This window comes from Amphiprion ocellaris, chromosome 1 (genome assembly GCF_022539595.1).
Source record: "Amphiprion ocellaris isolate individual 3 ecotype Okinawa chromosome 1, ASM2253959v1, whole genome shotgun sequence".
Lineage (NCBI taxonomy): Eukaryota > Metazoa > Chordata > Actinopteri > Pomacentridae > Amphiprion > Amphiprion ocellaris.
Window position 1 is genome coordinate 42,573,404 of NC_072766.1, and position 23,528 is coordinate 42,596,931.

General features: G+C 38.9%; 2 protein-coding genes and 2 non-coding genes across 4 annotated transcripts in view; all 4 read right to left on the bottom strand.

Moving 5' to 3' along the window:
- The window catches only part of kmt5b (lysine methyltransferase 5B), a 30,104-nt gene extending 15,926 nt beyond the window's left edge, over window positions 1–14,178 (bottom strand). Inside the window, exons 1-2 of the mRNA XM_055007301.1 lie at window positions 13,423–14,178; window positions 7,638–7,744 (exon numbers count right to left, since the gene is read on the bottom strand). Of these exons, the coding sequence (XP_054863276.1) occupies window positions 7,638–7,744; window positions 13,423–13,457 (142 nt within the window). The 5' untranslated portion in view covers window positions 13,458–14,178. The remainder of the gene's footprint in view (window positions 1–7,637; window positions 7,745–13,422) is intronic.
- Window positions 14,179–14,856: 678 nt separating this feature from the next.
- On the bottom strand, window positions 14,857–22,754 carry rpl12 (ribosomal protein L12). Its single transcript, XM_055008917.1, has 6 exons — window positions 22,595–22,754; window positions 19,354–19,427; window positions 18,105–18,203; window positions 17,641–17,722; window positions 17,361–17,447; window positions 14,857–15,009 (listed from the first exon to the last, which is right to left on the bottom strand). Exons 1-6 carry the CDS (start codon window positions 22,629–22,631, stop codon window positions 14,891–14,893), a joined length of 498 nt encoding a protein of 165 aa, XP_054864892.1. The 5' UTR covers window positions 22,632–22,754; the 3' UTR covers window positions 14,857–14,890.
- LOC111578667 (small nucleolar RNA SNORA65) lies at window positions 15,724–15,848 on the bottom strand. The gene has a single exon (XR_002747005.1). It is a non-coding gene; the product is annotated as a small nucleolar RNA SNORA65 (small nucleolar RNA).
- On the bottom strand, window positions 18,753–18,877 carry LOC111586896 (small nucleolar RNA SNORA65). Its single transcript, XR_002748021.1, has one exon. It is a non-coding gene; the product is annotated as a small nucleolar RNA SNORA65 (small nucleolar RNA).
- Window positions 22,755–23,528: the final 774 nt, after the last annotated feature.

The following is a 23,528-nucleotide window of genomic DNA, read 5'->3' on the forward strand; positions in this document are numbered from 1 at the left end:
GTAAACATTAACATATAAATAATCATAGGAGCTTCAGTTGAAACCAACCGGTTGGTTTTTATTGAAGCTGCTACAATTGGATAAATTTTAATTAATTTCATAATTTGAGGTTTCAGTTTAAGACAATTAAAGCTGCAACTATTTGGTTATTTTGATTATCAATTATTCATTATTTTCACAGATGGGGTTAGTTCTTTCGAACCTCCCAGACAAGTCCAGCTGGTTTCTACTAAAGCTACTGATAAATTTCACAATTCAAACTTTCAATTTAAGATAATTAAAGCTGCAACTATTGATTATTTAGATTATCAATTACTCATTATTTTCACAGTTGATCATCTGGAGTCTAAACTGATGTCACGAAGTTGAAAGAATCTCTCAGCAAAGTCCAGTTGGTTTCTACTGAAGCTCCTACAATTGGATTCATTTTTATAAGTTTCATAATTCAAGTTTTCAATTTAAGATAATTAAAGCTGCAACTATGTGAAACTTTTAAAAACTTCTCAGTTTCCGTAGGACAATCTAGTCCAAATTTAGCTATTTATATGCTCTTATTTTTATAGTGTTCTCAATTTTTACCTTACTTTTAGTACTTAATTGTTTTTTTTCTGATTACTGTACAATGACAAATCAAATTCACCAGAGTTGAGCTCCTTGTTTACAATATAGTTGATTCTAGTTCTGATTTAACAAGTTCGTGTTAGGTTACTTTTGGTGTAAATTGTTCCAGAAAGTACAGAAAAATCCCATTTTAGTACTATCCTACACAGAATAAAGGTTTAACAGATCCAAACCTGTCTGAAAGCCTCTGCAGGACCATCTAGTCCGGAGTCCACCTGTTAAAGACCTTAAGATCTGGACCTGCTCTAACTTGGTTCAGATAAGGGTAGAAATCTCACATTTTTGCATTTTCATCCATGCAATAAAACTTTCACAAACATGAGAATGGAAGTCAGTCTATATTAAGGATTCACCTGTACTTTCCAACTCATTTTAACATCTTTAAAATGTGGAAATAAAGTTAAATCTCCCTTAACTTCCTCCTTAACTGTCGGGTCAAAAGCTACGAATCACAAGCTAACTTCAGCATCGTTCCCTTAGCCTCTCCGTCAGCTAGCACAGTCAATAAAATGCAGTTATCACGTCTGAACCAACGACATAAATCTGACTTAATAATCCTGAAACCTCTGATTATTATACTCATCATTTAGCTGCACACATGTCCCTTTAGCTACTCAACCTACCAGCAAACCACTGGAGCAGCGGCTAACGCAGCTAGCATCCACTGCGTTAGCTCCGGCTGTCTGGTGTGGAGCCGTTAGCAGCTGAACGGTGGAAATGAGTCGTTTGTAGCACAATTTAAAGTTAGTTTGGGTGCTTTAGTCCTCATTTCTCTGCTGTGCTGGAGCTACCGGAGCAGGTGACCCGGAGCGGCCCGGTGATGTTATTTATCCTGACGGCTAACAGCTAAACAGCAGCTCAAAGCCTCCAAAGCGTTAAATGTCCGCGACTCGACCACACAAACACCGAGCGGTCCGATAACACTCACCGGTTTATTCAGTCACACGGAGCCGCGGTTCTTCACACGGATCCGAGTCCGACTCCCCGAAAAGGAAAATATCTCAGCAAACACATTTTTTTAGAAATTAACATTAAAATTCAAGATGGCGGCCTAGCACCGGGCAGAGAGAGAGAAAGGCGCAGCACCGCCGTCCGACACAAAGTAGTTCCTCCAAAGACGCCCCGATCCGGTCCACCGGGACTGAACCGGGAGCAGCACCTCCGGGTTCTGACAGGAACGGAGGAAACGGACACTGTCGGTGACTTTTTGTGTCTGTTTCTGTGAAGAATGTCGAAAATCGTTCTATCGGTTTGTGGCAGTAATTGTCGGATGTATACAAAAGTAGTGCTGCATAAACAAACCTCTTTACGCTTCCTAAAGATCCAGCGGTGGAGAACCAGAGAACCACAGAGAACCAGGGTTCTACTGCTGTTCTATGGAGAACCAGAGAGAACCAGAGAACCAGGGTTCTATTGCTGTTCTATGGAGAACCAGTGAGAACCAGGGTTCTACTGCTGTTCTATGGAGAACCAGAGAGAACCAGGGAGAACCAGGGTTCTACTACTGTTCTATGGAGAACCCCAGAGAACCAGGGTTCTACTGCTGTTCTATAGAGAACCAGAGAACCAAAGAGAACTAGAGAACCACAGATAACAGAGAGAACCAGAAAACCAGGGTTCTACTGCTGTTCTATAGAGAACCACAGCAGCAAAACAATCAGAGCAATTGAGCCAAAGTCCACAAACCTCTTTATGCTGACTAAAGATCCAGTGGTAGAGAACCACGGTTCTACTGCTGCTGTTCTTAGGAAACCCACAGCAGCAGAACCAAACCAGAACATTTTAGCTTTAGTCATGAACCTCTTTATGCATCCTAAAGATCCAGTGGTTTTACAAACACGGTTGTGATGCTGCTTTATGGAGAACCACAGCAGTAGAACAGAGTTAGAACCAGAAAGCTAAAGTCCACAAACCTGTTTACACCTCCTAAAGGTTCAGTCGTGTGCAGACACAGCTCGGTTCTGCTGCTTTCCTACGTAGAACCACGGTTCTGCTGCCCATTCTATGGAGAACCACAGCTCCAGAACCGAAACATAAGATCTGAACTGTAGTCATGAACCTCTTTAGGTTTCCTGAAGATCCAGTGGTTCCTGCAGACACGGTTCTGCTGCTGTTCTGTAGAGAACCACAGCAGCAGAACTGAACCAGAACCTTCAAACTAAAATCCTTAAACCTGTTTACATCTCCTTCAGATCCAGACATGTGCACACATAGTTCTGCTGCTGCTTTACGAAACCAAACAGAACAGAACCAGAACCGTCAGACTAAAGTCAACAAACCTCGTTGTGTTCCCTGAAGATCCAGCCGAGTTGGCAGACGTGGTTCTAATGGCCCATTCAATGGAGAACCACAGCTGCAGAACCAAACCAGAAACAACAAACAACTAAAGTTCACTGTTCTCTTTATGCCTCCTGGAGATTCAGCTGTGGGTGTAGACAAGGTTCTGGTGCTGTTCTATGGAGAACCACAACCAGTAGAACCGTAATGGGAGATTTTAACCTCAACAAACGTCTTTATGGTTCTTTAAGATTCTGCAGTGGTACCGGATACGGTTCTTCTGCAGAACCGAATCAGAACAACAGAACTTCACTGCACTAATGTTCTAATCAGGTTTCACTGTTCCTGTGGTTCTTTAACAGATGGTTCCACTAAAACACTGGATCTGTTAACGGAGACGCTAACAGCAGGAGGTGGTACATTAGCTTAGCTTAGCTTAGCTTAGCATTAGGACAGGAAACGTTTACATTTTATGTTTTTAAAGTTGGTTTTTCTAGTTTTATTTAATTTGATCATTTTATTGTATATTATTATATTCTGTCTAGTTATTTACTTTATGCTTAGATTTTAATTAAATTCTTAAATGTCGTTGTGGAAATTAATCATTTAAACTTGACGATGGAACTGGAGAATTTAATTTAATCCAATTATTTAACTCCATTATTTTAATTTAACTTACTCATTTTAATTAATTTTAGGGTATTTAGTGGATATATCTGATAAAGAACCTGTTCTTTATCTGTTTAAAGTTGACTGGAGCAGTTTTATTCTCTGTTCTGTCGCCTGATTTATTTTCAACCGATCAATTAATCAATTAATCGATGAGTGACGAGCTTCATTTATCCCCCGAGGAGAAATTCATGAGAAGCAGCAACAACAAACACATGAACTAAACCAGTGAAATAAATCAACTAAAACACTAAATTATATTTATGGACACTTAGATTTAATATTTACTAATTTAAATCTAGACTTTAATTATTATTTTATTCTCATAGAACCAGAGACTGAAACAGTCAGTTCACTTCCTGTCTGACGGCTGATCAGAAGTTCTTCTTCCTGGACTGAAGCCCAGAACTGGCCGATCCTGAACCTGGTGGGTGTTTGTGTTCCTCAGAATTCACAGCCAGTGGGATGCCGTCGCCATGGAAACCAGCTAAATACCTTTTTACCCCGACAAACCCTCACCTGGTCTCTGGAGCCGAGACCAGCGTCCAGCAGTAATAATATAATAACTTAATATAATAACTTTAATATAATAACTTTATTATGATAACTTTAATACGTGAACATTGACGTACATTAAAGTTATTTAATGTACGTCAATGTTCACGTTATTCTGAGACTCAGATGACTTTATTAATCCCTGAAGGAAAACAAAGTTGTTCTAGCAGCTGGATATTCAATAAACTGGTAAACAACAAGACAACATAGAATATTAAGGGAGAAAGTGTAAAATAAAAATGAATTAAATTTGATTTAATTTAAAGAATAAAATCAAGGTTAAATTAAAAGTAAATTAAAGTAAAAGAAAAAAACATAAAATTAAATTGAATTAAGATAAAATAAAGCGAAATAAGATTTTAAAAAAATATAAAACAATATGAAAAAATCAACAGAATATACAAGAAAAATTCAGTTTTTCCAGCAGCTGGATATTCAGTAAAGGTGTAAACAATAAAACAACACAGAATATTAAGGGAGAAAGTGTAAAATAAAAATGAATTAAATTTGATTTAATTTAAAACACAATCAAAATAAAATTAAAAATAAAATAAAATTGAATTAAAATAAAATGAAATAAGATAGAAAAATACTATACTATGCTATAGTTTACATCAGTATGAATTCCTTTCTACATAAATCTATAAAATAAGGTTGAACATGAGTTGGTTTGCTTTTATTAAATCTTATATTTTCTAAGCAGCCGGACTTCAGAAAACCGAACATTTTATAAAAACAGAGTAAAAGGTGAATTTGTTTTAAACTTGCTATAACAATATCACAGAAACACTGTGTGAACACTGATGTTAAATTATGACATTTACAACATGAATAATAATAATAATAATAATAATAATAATAATAATAATAATAATAATAATAATAATAATAATAATAATAATAATAATACATTTATTGATGTAAAACTTCTGAACATCAGCGTTTACAAAATTCTTTGACAAAGTAAGAAACTCAGAACACAACAATTAAGATAAAAATAAAAGACAGCAGATGGAAAAATACTAAACACAATAAACATAAACACAGAATGACTGGAGTCATTAAAATATTAAAGTTAGAACTTTATCTAATAAATAAAAGAACACCTGTCCTGCATCTGATCAGCAGATGTCAGACCTCCAGCAAATGCTTTTTATTCTTGTTTCTATTCGTTTGGTTTCTTTTATTGCCTTTTGGTTTATTTTGTCCTTTTGTCTTTTTTTGCATTTTTTCCAATGTTACTTTTTTATTGTTTTCATTTTCTCTTCATCCTTTTTCTTTGTATATTTTAAAAATCTTTTTCTTTTCATTTTTCCTTTTTCCTCCATTTTCTTTCTTTTTTTTGCTAACTACTAAAAAACCTTAAAAAAAAGATGATGGATGTTAATGCTTTTTCTTTTTTCCTTTATTTTTTTCTGCATTTTTTGTCCAGTTTTTCTTACAGTACTTCGATCTTGTTTCCCTTTTCTCTTCACCATTTTTTTCTCCGTACTTTTATAGACGCGCTCTCTCTCTCTCTCTATCTATATATATATATATATATATATATATATATATATATATATATATATATATATATATATATATATATATATATATACTTTTTTCCTTTTTTTGTTTATTAACTAATTACTGTAAATACAAACATTTTGGTTCATCTATTTTCTATTGTCCTTCATTTCTTTTCATTTAGTTGCTTTTCTTGTTTTTTTCTTTCTTCTTCATTGCATTTTCTCCTAATTTTTTCAATTTTATTTTTTGCACAAATAAACTGCAAAGACAGAGATGATGTTTTTGTATTTTTTAATATATTATTTTATTTCCATTTGTAAACTGATTGTTGTCAAAACAGACGTACAGATCCAGACTCCACCAGCAGGTGGCAGCACCGATTCATTGTTTACTGACAAAAACAGTTTAGAAATAAAAAGAAGAGGAGATTGGAGGGATTTTTAGGTTTTCTTTTTTCTACTTTTCTGTCGTTTTTTAAATTAATATTATTTTTAAACCAGTGTTGTGCAAACTGACCGCTGCTCCAGAGTCCAACCAGCAGGTGGCGGTAAAGACGCACCAGTTCCAACCTCCATTAAACCGTAGAAGAAGAAGAAGAAGAAGAAGAAGAAGAAGAAGAAGAAGAAGAAGAAGAAGAAGAAGAAGAAGAAGAAGAAGAAGAAGAAGAAGAAGAAGAAAAAATTGTAGCCGTAGAAGAAGACACGCGGCGGGGCTCGTGGTGTTGAAGCTTCGCGGGAAAACATTCCGACGCAAACAGCTCTGATGGCCTCACGCGCAGCTTCAACTGAACTTTAACACCGCTCACCTGTCGGACCCTCACCTGGCCGCTCTGTGCACGCGCTGCCCGGACACTCATCAGACTGCACGCGCCATAACGTCAGCTAGCCGCTCCGTAGCTCCAGGCTAATCGGTTAGCTTCGCAACCGAACCTGCGCTGCCCCGGTTTACCGGAGAATCCGGCCGCACTGAGGACCCGGTGACCCGGACAGAGATGGCGGAGAGACCTGAAGACCTGAACCTGCCCAACGCCGTCATCACCCGGATCATCAAGGAGGCGGTGAGTCCGAGGACCGGGTCCGGTTAGCATCACCCGAGCTAACCGTTAGAGCCTCTGCAAGTTACCGGTGTTTACCAGGGTTAAACCGTTATCAGATCGTTTTTAACCACCAGAAAGCCTCTCCGTGATCCGTAAAGTTTCCTCTAAATGTCCGGAGGGGAAAATATTCCAGCAGCTTCATCCTGAAAGAGATTTTTAACCCGATTCAGAACCAAAATAAAGACGGAGGTCAACAGAAAACCGGTTAAAGTGAGGAGTTTAACGTAAACAAACAAACACCAAGTTCAGCTGTTCAGGTAATATTTAGTTCATATCTGATCAATTAAACTGATCAACAGATTAACCATCTTCAGTGTTTGGAACAAATAGAAGATTAGCAAAAGTCACTAATTAACTCATTAAAACATGAAGCAATTCAACAAAAATAAAAACTGAATGATTTTCCGGATCGTAAGTTTAACTGTTTTGATGTTCTGGAAAAAATGAGTCATTTTTGTGTCATCAGTTGAGACTCCAAATGATCAACCGTGAAAATAATAAGTAACTGATAATGAAAACAATCAATAGTTACAGCTTTAATTGTCTCAAATTAAAAGCTTTAATTATGAAATTGATCAAATTCAAGTCTTTAAATTGTGAAAATGTGTTGATTTTCCAGATCTTAAGTTTAATTATTTAGATGTTCTTGACAGAATGAGTCATTTTAGTGACACAGTTTAGACTCCAGATGATCAACTGTAAAAATAACGTGTAGTTCATAATTAAAATAATAGTTGCAGCTTTAATTTGCTCAAATTGAAAGTGTCTCTTGTCTGTGTTGTGTCTTGACTTTGTGTTATGTGTCTGTTGTGTTACTATGTTGTTGCTATATTGTGTTACTGTATTGTTACTATATTGTGCCATTGTGTTGCTGCGTTGTATTTGTTGTGTTCCTGTATTGTGTTACCGTGTTGTATCTGTTGTGTTGCAGCTTCCAGACGGGGTGAATGTTTCCAAGGAGGCCAGGAGAGCGATTTCTCAGGCAGCCAGTGTGTTCGTTCTTTACGCCACTTCCTGGTGAGAACAGAAACCGTTTCAATTCTCAGCTCCAGTGTTTGGATTCAGCTCAGAACCGAACCAGAGAAACTGTCCGTCATGAATTAAAGATTAAAAGACGTGTTTTGGTGGGTTTCAGTGCCAATAACTTCGCCATGAAGGCCAAAAGGAAAACTCTGAACGCCGGAGACGTGATGGCAGCGATGGAGGAGATGGAGTTCGAACGATTCCTGGAGCCTCTGAGAGAAGCTTTGGAAGGTCAGGAGATGATTGTGGATTATTTCATCCTGATCAGGATAACTTCATGCTCTCCACTTCTGTGTAGAGATTCAGAAAAACAAGCTAACATCAACGTGAATTATCTGGAAAATTCTAATGGCTAAAAATGTGATTGACAATTGGAAATATTAGCTAAAAGTGTAGCTAACAGATGAAAATGTTAGCTTAAAGTGTGGTTAATAGTTATTATTGTGGTTAGTAGTTGGAGATGTTAGCCAGAAGTGTGGCTAACAGTTGAAAATGTTAGCTTACATTGTGGTTGTTATTATTGTGGTTTACAGTGGGAGATGTTAGCTAAAAAGATGGCTAATGGTTATCTTTTTTCTAACAGTTGTAAATTCAGTTTGGGGCAGATGCTAAATTTTAAATGACACAGAAAAACTGGATCCAGACGTCACCACCATGAAGTGTTTCCTCAAAGCTGCCAGATTTATCTGGAACTCTAGCTGATTGTTATTTAACCTCACAGTAAACATTTCTAGAATATTAAAGTGTTGTTTTGTTTGTGTTTACATCCTGCTTTGTTTCTGTACTTAAAGATAAATGTGTTTGGTTTCAGTTTATAAAAAGGGCCAGAAGGGGAAGAAGGAAGTTTCAGAGCAGAAACGCAAAGATAGAGAGAAGAAAGTCGACTCTGAGAGCCGAGAGGAGGAGGAGGAGGAGGAGGAAGAGGAGGAGCGCATGGAGGAGGAGGCCGAAGGTGAAGCCGAGGAGGAGGAGGTGGAGAACTGAGGAAGATTCAGGGCCGTGGTGCGTTCAGGCGCCACTCGGTCAACACAGCGCTGATTATCAGAACCAGTGAGGAGGAGGAGGTCGTCTTCCAGCTCAAAGCACAGCGACGCTGACATCCAGACGCATCACCAACATCCAGATGCATCACCAACATCCAGATGCATCACCAACATCCAGACGCATCACCACCATCTAAACGCATCACCAACATCCAGACGCATCACCAACATCCAGACGCATCACCACCATCTAAATGCATCACTGTCATCTAAATGCATCACTGCCATCTAAATGCATCAGCGCCATCTAAACGCATCACCGCCATCTAAACGCATCACCAACATCCAGACGCATCACCAACATCCAGACACATCACCACCATCTAAACGCATCACCACCATCTAAAAGCATCACCAACATCCAGACGCATCACCAACATCCAGACACATCACCACCATCTAAACGCATCACCACCATCTAAATGCATCACTGCCATCTAAATGCATCAGCGCCATCTAAACGCATCACCAACATCCAGACGCATCACCGCCATCTAAACGCATCACCAACATCCAGACGCATCACCGCCATCTAAACGCATCACCGCCATCTAAACGCATCACCAACATCTAAACGCATCATCACCATCTAAACGCATCATCATCATCTAAATGCATCACCGCCATCTAAACGCATCACCGTCATCTAAACGCATCATCATCATCTAAACGCATCACCGCCATCTAAACGCATCACCAACATCTAAACGCATCACCAACATCTAAACGCATCACCAACATCTAAACGCATCATCACCATCCAGACGTCCATCTTTCATTTACATAAAAACTCTGTTCGGTTCCGTGTTGACAGAAAACAATTTTCACCATCGAGTCAGAAAAAACAGTAAAAGTTTCAGTTTGACGTAAACTGAAGGTTTGTTTGGATTCTGAACCTAAATGTTATTCTGAAAGAAATTTAAGTTTTATCGACCAAACAACAAACTGTCAAACAGTGAAAATCATCTTTTCATCAGTAAACATCAGCAGAGTTAAAACAGTCAAAGTGAAATAAAATCCTTTTTCTACATTTCTGAACAATAAAAGTGAACATTTATTGATTTAAAACTGAATTTAAATCTGGAGCTTTTTCAGTAAACGATCAGAAAACCGACATTTTACAGTTTTGGTAGAAAATGTCCACATCTGGAGCTTCTTTCTCCAGACAGACGTAGATCTGAGCTGTTAGTTAATAATGAACACGACTTCATCCCCAGTGAAAATAGCTGCACTAGTCGATCAGTTTGTTCCTTTTTCTGATGAGTTTTTCAACCATTTGTACTTTTGTAGACTTGTATATGGCTGGCCGAGATTTTCAATAAATATTTTGTATAAAACCAAAACATTCTGCTGTTGTTCTGTCTGAAGAAACATCAAGAACATCCTCCATTATGTGATCCAGATAAACCCAAAATGATTGACAGATGAGTCAAATACTGATTTCAAGGGAGTTTTTGTGAGATCAAAATGGTTTAAATGTCTGGGAATGAAGTAAACCAACAGAAAACATTGTGTTTGGGAAGTTAATGTCATATTTTAACTCTCAAATTATTTCTAAGCCCTTAAATTCTTGTTCTGTTTTAAGAAAATGTATACTATACAATACTGTCTTAAATGTTCCTTCTGATTTCTAGTTGGAGATGTTGGCTAAAAATGTGGTGGTTCCAATTTTGGCTAATAAATGAAAATGTTCTCAAAGTGAGGTTCATTGTTACTCTGGCTAACAGATGTTAGCTGTGGCTAATAGGTACAATTTTGGGTAGAAGTGGCTAACAATTGAAAATGTTAGCCAAAGGTGTGGCTAACAGATGAAAACGTTAGCTTAAAGTGTGGTTAATAATTACCATTGTGGCTAAATGTGTAGCTAACAGTTGCAGATGTTAACTAAAAATGTGGCAGTGGTTACAATTTTGACTAACAGTTGAAACTGTTAGCTTAAAGTGAATAATAGTTGGAGATGTTGGCTAAAAGTGTGTCTAACGGTTACAATTTTGGCAAAAAGTGTGGTTGACAATTGAAAATATTAGCCAAAAGTGTGGTTATTGTAATTAATGTGGCTAACAGTTGGAGATGTTAGCTAAAAATGTAGCTAACAGTTGTAATTTTGGCTAACATTTTAAAACGTTAGCTCAAAGTGTGCCAAATGGTTATAATTTAGGCTAAAAATATGGTTGACAACTGAAAATATCAAAGATGTGGCTAACATTAAAAAGTTAGCGTAAAGTGTGGTTAATAATTATTATTGTGGCTAACAGTTTGAGATGCACACATTTAATCAGATAATGCTCACTTGTACATTTAAAAAGAAAATTTCAGAAAATTTGAAAGTTTACATTTGTAATAAATTACTAAAATTAATGAATTAAAATTTATAGAACAAAATAATTTTCATGCTAGTGGTTTCCTGGAACAATGTTTTTGTATTTTAATTTTTACATTTTATTTGATTTTTTCCAAGTGATTTTAAGACTGATCATCTTCAGCAAGTTCATATTCATGTGGTTTTCTGCTGTTTTTTGGTTTTCCTGTATTTTACATCTGTACGCATCTGTTTTCATTTTTTCCTCCAACTCTGATCCATTTATCTCCAGCAGCTCCTACAAACTTTAGTTGTATTGGTCTATATTTGCTCATCATTCACACCACAGGGTTCCTACAGCTTAAGGCAAGTTAAATTCAATACTTTTTAAGACTTTTTTATTGCCATTTGAAATTAAATTTAAGACCAACTTCACAATAAACACAAATGAAAAAAAAAAACACCACATCAATTACACAGGGTTAGGGATAATTTTACCCAAATGTTTATTTTAACATAAAACATGACTTTTTGGTCCAGTGAAAAGGTTTTTTTTTTCTTTGACCACACCTCCAGGCAAAATTCCTTCAGTTGCAATATGTTCTTGCTGCAGTAGCTCCAGGAACTTCCAATTAACGTTTGGTCCATCCATGGAGACGGACAGCAGCTTACGCCTATCTAGGTCCTTGGCACCTTCCTGAGAATAAACAATGTTGAAGCACATGAAGCATATAAAAATCATACTGGATTAATCCAGTATAGATTTAGCAAACTGTTATACAGCATACTGTCTTTGTAACAGATGGAAGTCTGACACAGAAAAGATATCAATAATAACACCTTAAAGCGATATTCCACTTTTCAAGAATAATCCACTCAATATGTACTCACCTCTATGCCCAGGTGAGGATGGATGAAGATCTTCAGTTCACAAAACAATCCTGGAGTTTCAGCAGAAAACAGCCTTGCAGCTAATTAGAGTGAATGATGACCATGGATTACTCAACTACAAGTGAAAGTTGCTCAGTCCAAATTTTTACTTGAGTTAAAGTACTAGTTCTTGCTTTTAAAAATACTTAAGCATTTAAAAGTACATGTTTTTAAAAATACTTAAGTATTCAAAAGTACGTTTTTAAAAATACTTAAGTATTCAAAATTACATGTTTTTAAAAATACTTAATTATTAAAAAGCACATGTTTTTAAAAATACTTAAGTATTCAAAAGTACAAATTACAAAATACATTTCAATATCAATACATGCTGTATTGTTTTCACGATGCATTTACAGAACCTTGTAACTCTCTGAAAGCACCTGATGATGCACTGACCTGCTTGTAGAGCCACTCTGCTACATAAAGCCTACAGAAACATCTAGAAAAACTTCAGCATAGAAATACAGTCAAGAACAAAACGGACAGCTGTTGTCAATTTCTGATGTAAATGTATTAAAATCACATCCTAAAATTAGATTGAAGCCAACTCTAAGGAGTTCTCCAAGTCTGTTAAATAACTGAGATTTCTTTCTGTCTTCAGGAGCAGTATATACATGAATGATGTGGTATTTTTCACCCCAATAAAAACAATCCAACTTTAAAAGCTACCTGGAATAATGAATAATTATAATAACATCTTGAGAACTCATTTTGTCTTTCTCCTGCTGTCACTATTACTGCTTTTTGTGTGAATAACAGAGGGAGAGCTTGCTTGCTCTTGTTCCAGAGTGCACCTGAATGATGTATTTCCACTTTTACATCAGTCCCATCTGAGAGGAGCTACTGTGATCAGTTTCCTTTGTGAGGAACACAGCATGTGACCAACTGCATTTTAGAAAAGAAAAAACAGCAACAGCTGACTTCAAAGCTTAGTCGAAAAGTAACAACAACCTTCCTAGAAATGTAGTGGAATCAAAAGTACAATATTTGTCTTTGAAATGTAGTGGAGTGAAAGTCAGAAGTTTCCAAAAAAAAAAAAAAACAAATACTCAAGTAAAGTACAGATACAAAATGTACTTAAGTACAGTATTCAAGTAAATGTACTTCACTGCTGTCCACCACTGAAGACCAACAACATAAACAACACTTGTACAATATAATGTGATCCAATACAACAGCCATGACTTCTACCTTTACAAATATAATAATGTTCACTTTTGATTGACACTTTCAGAGAAGATATGAACTTAATTACTGATGTTATAATTTGCAGTGGTGTTGAAGTGGACTGCATTATATTGAAAGTTTTGGTCGCCACATTTACATGCATGAGAGGCAGAATGATGTTTCTAATCTTCTGCTTCCATAATAATTTATGTTTGCCGCCTACTTACTTTGAAATGGCGCAGTAAATCCTCAGCTGTTCCATGTCCCATCAACTGCGACCCTGAATATCTTGACTGGACGTGATCTTCGCACCAATAGCGGATATGCAGATCCAGTTGTTTTGTTTTCATGGTCTGGTTGAGGCTCATCAAACATTAAAACAAACGTGTCCTTGTTAGCATCCGCAACCAGCTGCTCTGAAATGTACGGGACTAATCCAAACCTGCTGATGTAGGCCGTCTGGACGGAACCGCATGCAAACGAGTGGACATAGTCTGGGAACACAGCACGGAATAAGTGTCCAACTCCCTCATTGACTGGTATGACTGGTGTTTTATCACGGAGTTCAGAGACCCAGTACCTGTGCTTTCAGTGTAGACGTCCACCCGAACATAGTCCGGAGATCCCGGTTGTTGCTATCGGGGCTGGGGATGGAGACACGGTGGAGACCAGAGTAGAACAGAACTGGGAAACACCCAGCGTTTGTTGGCAGCTCCATTTTGAGGCTTTATGTTTTGCGCTGTTCATGTGTGACTCCACGGCCTTGACTCCCATCGAGCCCAGTTTGAAACATTTCTAGAACAAAACACACCGCGCCTCGTACACACTGCCTGCTACCGCTTTCAGCCGTCAACATAAACCTTGGTTGGACAGCCAACTTCCGTCGAATTTACACTTTCCCACGTGGTCCAAAGCTGCTACATGAACGACGTGCGTCTGCTTTTAGAGTCCCGGCTGCAACTACATCACTGTTTTGTTGGTTCCGCTATTGTGATTGTAAGTTGTTACCACGAGAGTCATTCTGTAAATTATTTAAATGAATAAATGTTACCATTTATTTTGAGATTTGAGACTAATTACAATCATAAAATCATACTTATCACGTGTCAATATTTTTAAGACGTCTGAAAGATTGATTTAAGACATTTTAATGCCAATTAAAGCCTTGTTTTTAGATTCATGAATTCAATGCCTTTTAAGACTTTTTAAGGATCCGCAGGAACCCTGCACCATTTATGGAACATTTCATTCCTAAAAATACAGAGGAAATAACTTCTTTGTTCATGATACCCAAGAGTCTCTTAATAAAAACGCTTGAATTTGTCTTTAGAATAATCATGAATCAGAGTTGATCCGAGGTTCAGATTTCTGTTCTTGTTCGAATCAGTCGACTCCTGAGATTTTAAACAAATCCTGGAAACTTCTGACAAAAGAAATCCTGTTCATGTGTAGCGTCTCGTTTTAGACTACAGATAAATTCATGACCAAACCTGCTGAGATTTTTCTGCAGATTAAGTCCAAGAACAAAATTCAGTCTCCATCTGAATCTTAATTTTCCTTTTAAAGCTCTATATAATTATTATTTATTATTAATCACTGCATCGACTTCATGATATAAACTCAGCTGACGGTTCGACAGTTCAGTTAATAAAACACAGAAGTTGGGTTTTTCTCCACATTTTATTCGTGTCCTGTTCAGTCAGACGGGCATTCCACTTTGCCGCTGTTGATGTCATCGATGACATCATGGGGATGGCGTCCGTCGATGGTGCAGCCGACAGACTGAGCGGTGCCGAGGATCTCCTTGATGGTTCCTGATGGAGAAATAAAGATCTGACTTAAAAACCACAAGATCTCAGGTAGAGATCACAGCATCGACCCAAATATAAGAACTGATTATAAAACCCACACGACTTCAGAAAGTCCTGCAGGTTAAACTGAGCTACAAGCAGAAAGATTCACTGGAAACACCCGTTAGCTTAGCAACAGTAATGCTACAAACTACTTTCTGTAGAACACTCGCATCTAGACATTACATCTAAGTAGTCATTTCAGATTTAACCAACATCTTCAACCGTAATAACACAATAATAACGATTAACCATAATTTAAGCTAACATTTCTATCTGTTAGCCACACTTTTGGCTAATATTTTCAATTGCCAAATCGCTAGCCCCATTTTTAGCCAATATTTCCAACTGCTAGCCACTCTTCTGGCTAAAATTTTCAATTGTCAACCACACTTTTAGCAAACATTGTAACCATTAATCATACAAAGCTAACATTCTCAACTGTTAGCCACATTTTTAGCCACAATGATAACCATTAACCACGATTTTAGCTAAATTTTTTATCCATTAGCCACATTTTTGGCTAATATTCCCAATTGTCAACCACACTTTTAGTCAAAATTGTAACTATTAGACACTTTAAGCTAATATTTTCATCTGTTAGCAACACTTTTGTCTATATTTTCACTAAAACACTGTCTTATATTTGTGTCTGTGCTACAGTTTAAAGGATTTAAATCTTGTTCCAGACTTTTCGGCACAGAAGTGTCCATTAGTGTGAACAGCTCTGTTTCCTGAAGCCGGGTCGCTCTGAGCCTCCACTGGATTACACTCAGTCACCAGCAGACGGGTGTAGTGGCGGGAGGCTGTAATAAACCAGTAGACGGGTGTAGTGGAGGGAGGCTGTAAGACACCAGCAGACGGGTGTAGTGGCGGGAGGCTGTAATAAACTGGGAGACGGGTGTAGTGGAGGGAGGCTGTAATAAACCAGTAGACGGGTGTAGTGGAGGGAGGCTGTAATAAACCAGTAGACGGGTGTAGTGGAGGGAGGCTGTAATAAACTGGGAGACGGGTGTAGTGGAGGGAGGCTGTAATAAACCAGTAGACGGGTGTAGTGGAGGGAGGCTGTAATAAACTGGGAGACGGGTGTAGTGGAGGGAGGCTGTAATAAACCGGTAGACGGGTGTAGTGGAGGGAGGCTGTAATAAACCAGTAGACGGGTGTAGTGGAGGGAGGCTGTAATAAACCAGTAGACGGGTGTAGTGGCGGGAGGCTGTAATAAACCAGTAGACGGGTGTAGTGGAGGGAGGCTGTAATAAACCAGTAGAAGGGTGTAGTGGAGGGAGGCTGTAATAAACCAGTAGAAGGGTGTAGTGGAGGGAGGCTGTAATAAACCAGTAGACGGGTGTAGTGGCGGGAGGCTGTAATAAACTGGGAGACGGGTGTAGTGGAGGGACGCTGTAATAAACCAGTAGACGGGTGTAGTGGCGGGAGGCTGTAATAAACCAGCAGACGGGTGTAGTGGAGGGAGGCTGTAATAAACCAGCAGACGGGTGTAGTGGAGGGAGGCTGTAATAAACCAGAAGACGGGTGTAGTGGCGGGAGGCTGTAATAAACCAGTAGACGGGTGTAGTGGAGGGAGGCTGTAATAAACCAGTAGACGGGTGTAGTGGAGGGAGGCTGTAATAAACCAGAAGACGGGTGTAGTGGCGGGAGGCTGTAATAAACCAGTAGACGGGTGTAGTGGAGGGAGGCTGTAAGACACCAGCAGACGGGTGTAGTGGAGGGAGGCTGTAATACACCCGCAGATGGGTGTAGCGGAGGGAGGCTGTAATAAGCCGGTAGACGGGTGTAGTGGAGGGAGGCTGTAATAAACTGGGAGACGGGTGTAGTGGAGGGAGGCTGTAATAAACCAGTAGACGGGTGTAGTGGAGGGAGGCTGTAATAAACCAGTAGACGGGTGTAGTGGCGGGAGGCTGTAATAAACTGGGAGACGGGTGTAGTGGAGGGAGGCTGTAATAAACCAGAAGACGGGTGTAGTGGCGGGAGGCTGTAATAAACCAGTAGACGGGTGTAGTGGAGGGAGGCTGTAAGACACCAGCAGACGGGTGTAGTGGAGGGAGGCTGTAATAAGCCGGTAGACGGGTGTAGTGGAGGGAGGCTGTAATAAACCAGTAGACGGGTGTAGTGGAGGGACGCTGTAATACACCCGCAGATGGGTGTAGTGGAGGGAGGCTGTAATAAGCCGGTAGACGGGTGTAGTGGAAGGAGGCTGTAATAAACCAGTAGACGGGTGTAGTGGAGGGAGGCTGTAATAAGCCGGTGGACGGGTGTAGTGGACGGAGGCTGGAACCTGAATCCACCGTGAATCTTACCAGCGAGCTCCCTGGCGATGGAACGAGGCCTCATGACGCGAGCGATGTTCACGATCTCATCGAAGCTCACGCTGCCGCTGTGTTTAACTGGAAGAAACAGAAACAAGGATGAAGTCTGGTTTAAGATCTAAACATCCAGTCTGGCTTAAGGTCTATAAACATCCAGTCTGGCTTAAGGTCTATAAACATCCAGTCTGGTTTAAGGTCTAAACATCCAGTCTGGATTAAGGTCTAAACATCCAGTCTGGTTGAAGATCTATAAACATTCAGAGTAACTTACTGTTCTTGACCTTCTTCCTGTCACGAGGAGGTTCCTTCAGAGCTTTGATGATCAGAGCTGATGCAGATGGAACGACCTCAATCTGAAAGACAGTTTAATGAAGTTCTAGGTTCAGATCAGCAGAAACAACGAGGCAGAATCCAACTATTTATTAGGAGTCGATCAACACGGTGCATCTTAGAGCCGATCCTGATTATCAGTAATCAGTGAGACGATGTTTGCAGCAAAAATTATAATTCAGGTCAAAGTTGAGAAAATAAATTTCTGTTAAACATGTTTAACTCCAGGAACTTTTCATTGTTTATCCTTCATTGCTGAATGGCTGCTACTGGCGCCATCTAACCAATCAGACAGTACTACTAGTAATAATGTTTTCTGCAGTTCTATTCCAGCCTGAACTAAACTGTTTATTCTGCTCCTGAATCCACCGTGGTGCGTTCAGGAGCCCGTGTTTTCCTACGTACCGCTGCCTGTCTGTTCTGGATGGTCAGCTTCACAGTGATCCTCAGACCTTTCCAGTCTCCGGTTGCCTTGGCGATGTCGTCACCGACCTTCTTAGGAGACTGATGAAGAAAAAGAACAAACAGTTTAAAAATCAGTCAACTGAGACGCGTTCAGGTCACGTTGACGCTTCGGTTTGTTCTACACATTTTTTTTAACAAAACTGTCACCATTCGCCTCATTTTACAGCTAACATTTCCAATTGTTTGCCACAACAATGACTATTAACCACACTTTAAGCTAATACTGTCATCTGTTAGCCACACTTTTGGCCAATATTTTCAATTGTCAACCACATTTTTGCCAAAACCGTAAACGTTTGACACTCTAAGCTAACATTTTCATCAGTTAGCCACACTTTTGGCTAACATTTTCAACTATTAGCCGAAACTATAACCGTTAGCAACACTTTCATCCGCGATAATAACCATTAGTCATACTTAAACTAATACTTTCATCTGTCACCGACACTTTTGGCTGATATTTTCAATTGTCAACCACATTTTTAGGCAAAATTGTAACTATTAGCCACAATAATAACTATTAATTACACTTTAAGCTAACATTTTCATGTGTTCGCTACACTTTTGGCCATTATTTTAGGATTTAAATCTTGTTCCAGACTTTTCGGCACAGAGGTGTCCATTAGTGTGAACAGCTCTGTTTCCTGAAGCCGGGTCGCTCTGAGCCTCCACTGGATTACACTCAGTCACCAGCAGACGGGTGTAGTGGCGGGAGGCTGTAATAAACTGGGAGACGGGTGTAGTGGCGGGAGGCTGTAGTAAACCAGTAGACGGGTGTAGTGGAGGGACGCTGTAATAAACTGGGAGACGGGTGTAGTGGAGGGAGGCTGTAATAAACCGGTAGACGGGTGTAGTGGAGGGAGGCTGTAATAAACCTGCAGACGGGTGTAGTGGAGGGAGGCTGTAATAAACCGGTAGACGGGTGTAGTGGAGGGAGGCTGTAATAAACCGGTAGACGGGTGTAGTGGAGGGACGCTGTAATAAACCGGTAGACGGGTGTAGTGGAGGGACGCTGTAATAAACCGGTAGACGGGTGTAGTGGAGGGACGCTGTAATAAACCGGTAGACGGGTGTAGTGGACGGAGGCTGTAATAAACCGGTAGACGGGTGTAGTGGAGGGACGCTGTAATAAACCGGTAGACGGGTGTAGTGGACGGAGGCTGTAATAAACAACAGAACCAGAACTCACCAGACCCAGAGGTCCGATTTTGGGAGCCAGAGCTGAGGTGGCGCCGACTTCTCCTCCTGTGCATCTCATGAACACTGAAACAAACAAACAGAGGCTTCAATCATAAACACCTGGACAGGTAAACACCAGATACTTTATTCAGCAACACTTCATTACCCAGAACACATAATTAATCAAAACAGCATAATTAAAAAGTGCCAAAAATTAAGAAGTAGATGAACGTTCAGTCGCTTTAATCTATTTATTTTCATGCTGCAGCCAAACTGTGATGTCTAAACCTATTTACATTCATTTCCCAACAGTAATTCCAAACATTAATTAATAATTAACCACAAGCCAACGAAGTAGCAGGAAAATGACGGAACCAATTAAATTAATCATTCAAATTAAAGACTGGAGCTGTAAACATTTAAGAAAGTCAGAACGGAACCTGCAAAAGTTTATCAAACATTCAACACTTCTGTAATTATTGAACGTGCCTTTAGACATGGGTGCTAATTAAAGCTGCAACTACTGATTTTTATTGTTTATTATCTCAGTTTAATCAGTTTGGATCTCTAAAATGACAAATGCTTAATTTTGTTCAGAGATATTTAGTTTACTGTCAAAGAAACCAGAAAATATTCACATTTAAGAAGCAGCAGAGAATTTAAGATTTTTCTCTTTACAACCAAAACACTCAAACCAAATAATCAATTGGTGTATTAGCTGGTATTTTTAATATCTGACTAGACCATCTGGGTGCTTTAAATCTACATCTTCACTCTGTTTAACCTCACAGTAAACTGTTCATGTCTTTATAATGTTTCCAGTCAGAGTTCTTTATATGCAAATATAATTTTTAATTCATTTATTTACCTTCTGGGGGTTTCTGACAATTTAATCCTGTAAGATTTATTAAATTAACAAGTTTTCTCCATAGTTCACTTTCTGCAGAAACCTTTCATTCTTTTTTTACTCTAAAAACTACTTCAGTGTTTTAATTGGTTTCACTGAAAAGCTCAGAGTTGTCGTCCGTCGTGAGACAACTTAACGACCGAATTAACACAGAATAGGTTCTTTTAAACAATAAATTACTTCAAAGTTTGTGCAACGAAGTGATATTCTGTTTTTAAAAAAAGGACACTAAATACACACCAGCTGGTTGTGCATCAAATCGTTCCATCAACTATTATAACTCCAACAGCAGAAGTATTTGACTTTAAGCTAACACCTGATTCTCCTGCTGCAGATCTGGTGTTTAAATAAAAATCCAACTGTGCAGAGTCAAAACTAAATCCCAAACTCCTGATGTTATATGTAAAGTCATGAGAGCTAAAATGTTTATCCCAGACAATAAGAAAAAGCTTGAAATATGAAATATCTGCACCAATTCATCACTTGTCAAATATTAATCTCCAACTATTCAGACTGCAGCTTCTTTAATGTGAACATTTTCTGGTTTCTATCCTCTCCTATGACAGTAAATTGAATATGTTTGGACTATAAAGGTATTTTGAGGAAACACCGCACAACTAATTGACGAATTAATAAAATAAGTGACAACTGAAGTAAGACCCTAGATTATATAAAATGTACCTGATGAACTTAAATAACTATTTTCTGTGAACGACTACAGACCAAAACATGTTCAGTAAACTTGCAGTCTGATGAATGAACCGTGTTATTTATTAGAGTAGAAACATTTAAAGTACAACTGGTTAAATTCTAGATGCTTTCAGAATTTCAACATAAATGAGTTTCTACATAAAACCACAAAGTATTAGAAATCTGAGCTGAAGGAATATTTAAAGGACGCTAAAGGCAGAAACTTTTACTACACATTGGATAATTTTGAGGCCTTTTATTATGATTTGTCGATTAAATATTTACGTAAAAGCACTGTGCTTCCTATTTTTGAAAATGTGGAAACCCTTATTATGAATAAGAACTGTCCAAGTAATGAGTTGGAAAAGTTTCATGGTGAGGCGTTCGTTAAAACTGAAGCTTCCTATAACGAAAATGACAAAATTCAACAAAATGTCCCATTATCAACAAGAAAAAATTTCACTTTTGCACTTTCTAGTGTTATTGTGATCAATATTTTATCGTTATTAAAGAGGGGTTTGTTTGTTAATCAGTTGCAGCCTGATTTTAACAGCATTTTGCTCCTAAACACATGAAGAAATTGATTTTTCACTAGGTGCTGATGGTATTTTAAGATATATTAAATATTAACAGATGTATAAAAAGGGGCTGCACAGTGACATAGTGGTTAGCACTTTCACCTTGCAGCTAGAAGATCCCTGGTTCGCGTCCCGGCTTTCCCGGGATCTTTCTGCATGGAGTTTGCATGTTCTCCCTGTGCATGCGTGGGTTTTCTCCGGGTACTCCGGCTTCCTCCCACAGTCCAAAAATATGCTGAGGTTAATTGATCATTCTAAATTGCCCGTAGGTGTGAATGTGAGAGTGATTGTTTGTCTCTATATGTAGCCCTGTGACAGACTGGTGACCTGTCTAGGGTGTCCCCTGCCTTCACCTGAGTCAGCTGGGATAGACTCCAGCCCCCCCATGACCCTAGTGAGGATTAAGTGGTGTATAGATAATGGATGAATGGATGGATGGATGTATAAAAAATCTGTAACAATCAGTGACGCCAACATATCTGTTCTGGAGATCGGTGCAAAGTCATGCTTACTTAAAAATCTATCCAATTTTCACACGATAATTCAGACCAACTAAAATAAACCTACTTTCCTGCCTGTATTGTCTCTAGGCTTTAAGAAGGTAAAATAAAGACTTTAAACCTGCCGAGGCCTTAAATTGAAGAGTTTAAACATAATTAATCACATTACCACAAAAGCAAAATAATTTCTAAAAATATTTAAGAACGTATTGAAGATAAAACACTTTAACATTTACACTGTAAACCTGCCTCTGAACATTAAAATTAATTTCTTCGGATGCTAGCTGACAGCAGCTAACGTTAGCCACATTAGCAGCTAACTAACGTCTCCCACGTGGAACAGATCGGTTTATCCCATTTATCCCCACACCTGATAATAACCAGCCACAGTTCAGATTTTACACATTAAATCCGACAAAACTCAAACACAAAAGCTTCACTTCTTTTTTCGTCGAGCTTCGTGCCCCGTTTTTACCGTGTCTCTGCGGCCCGCCGGCAGGCCGCTACCGCTGGCACAGAGCGGCTCCATCCCGGCCGTGAAAAGGCTTTTATTACCCGCTGACAGTGAAAACGTACCAACTTTAACCTCGTTGGGGTCGAATTTAGGAGGCATGATGCTGCTGCGAAGGTTGAACTCAGTTCAGCTGGTTGGTGAGGGTGTCGGATGAACCCGGGATTCGGGACGACCGATTACTGTTGCACCTTCACCGTTAACGGGGAAAGAAAGACCGAGCGCAGGCCACGGAGGCTTTTATAGCTCCGCCAAATCCCGCGAGAAGTCCACTCAGTTCTCGTAGTGACGTGGCGTCGAATAAACTCGGTGGATCTGTATAATATTCAGTTTTATTTTTTTTTTATTAAATTAAGAAACGGAATATATTAAAACAAACATTCTTTTTTAAAAAAAAATAAATTTCTGATGTATTTATTTTACCCAGGAAATAATTTTTAAAATAAGTAAATGCCAATAAAAATTAATAATATTAAATTTAAATTTACTGCATTAGTTTAATACAGCAACAGTTTATATTATATTCTATTTTAGCTCATAAATAAATATAAACATGTTGTAAATAAATAAATAAATAAATAATAATACATATAAATGTTTTACAGTAACAACAGAGAGCTGTGAGTCACAGAAATGAACTCCGTCCATCAGCCGAGTCTTCAATGGACTCGGAGGTGACCTGGTCCAGAGTGCTGACGTGGGCGCCGAGTGGACGTGGAAGCTGCTGCCAGCGTCACCGTGACGACCGTCAGGTGTTCTCTGAGCTTCCAGGTTGCTGGCAGCTGTGTGATGTGGAAGCAGCGCTCAGATTCCTGCAGGACTTTTTGACTCAGAGCTGCTGACAGGAATAGCAGCAGAACACAAGAGGGAGTAAGTGGGTGAGAAGCAAAGATGATCTGAGCTGCTGCTGAATATTCATCATGAAACTCACAGCAAACATCAGCATGTGGGTCAGGCCAGAGCTGGAGGACGTTTACATCCAGTAATCCACGTAAAAAA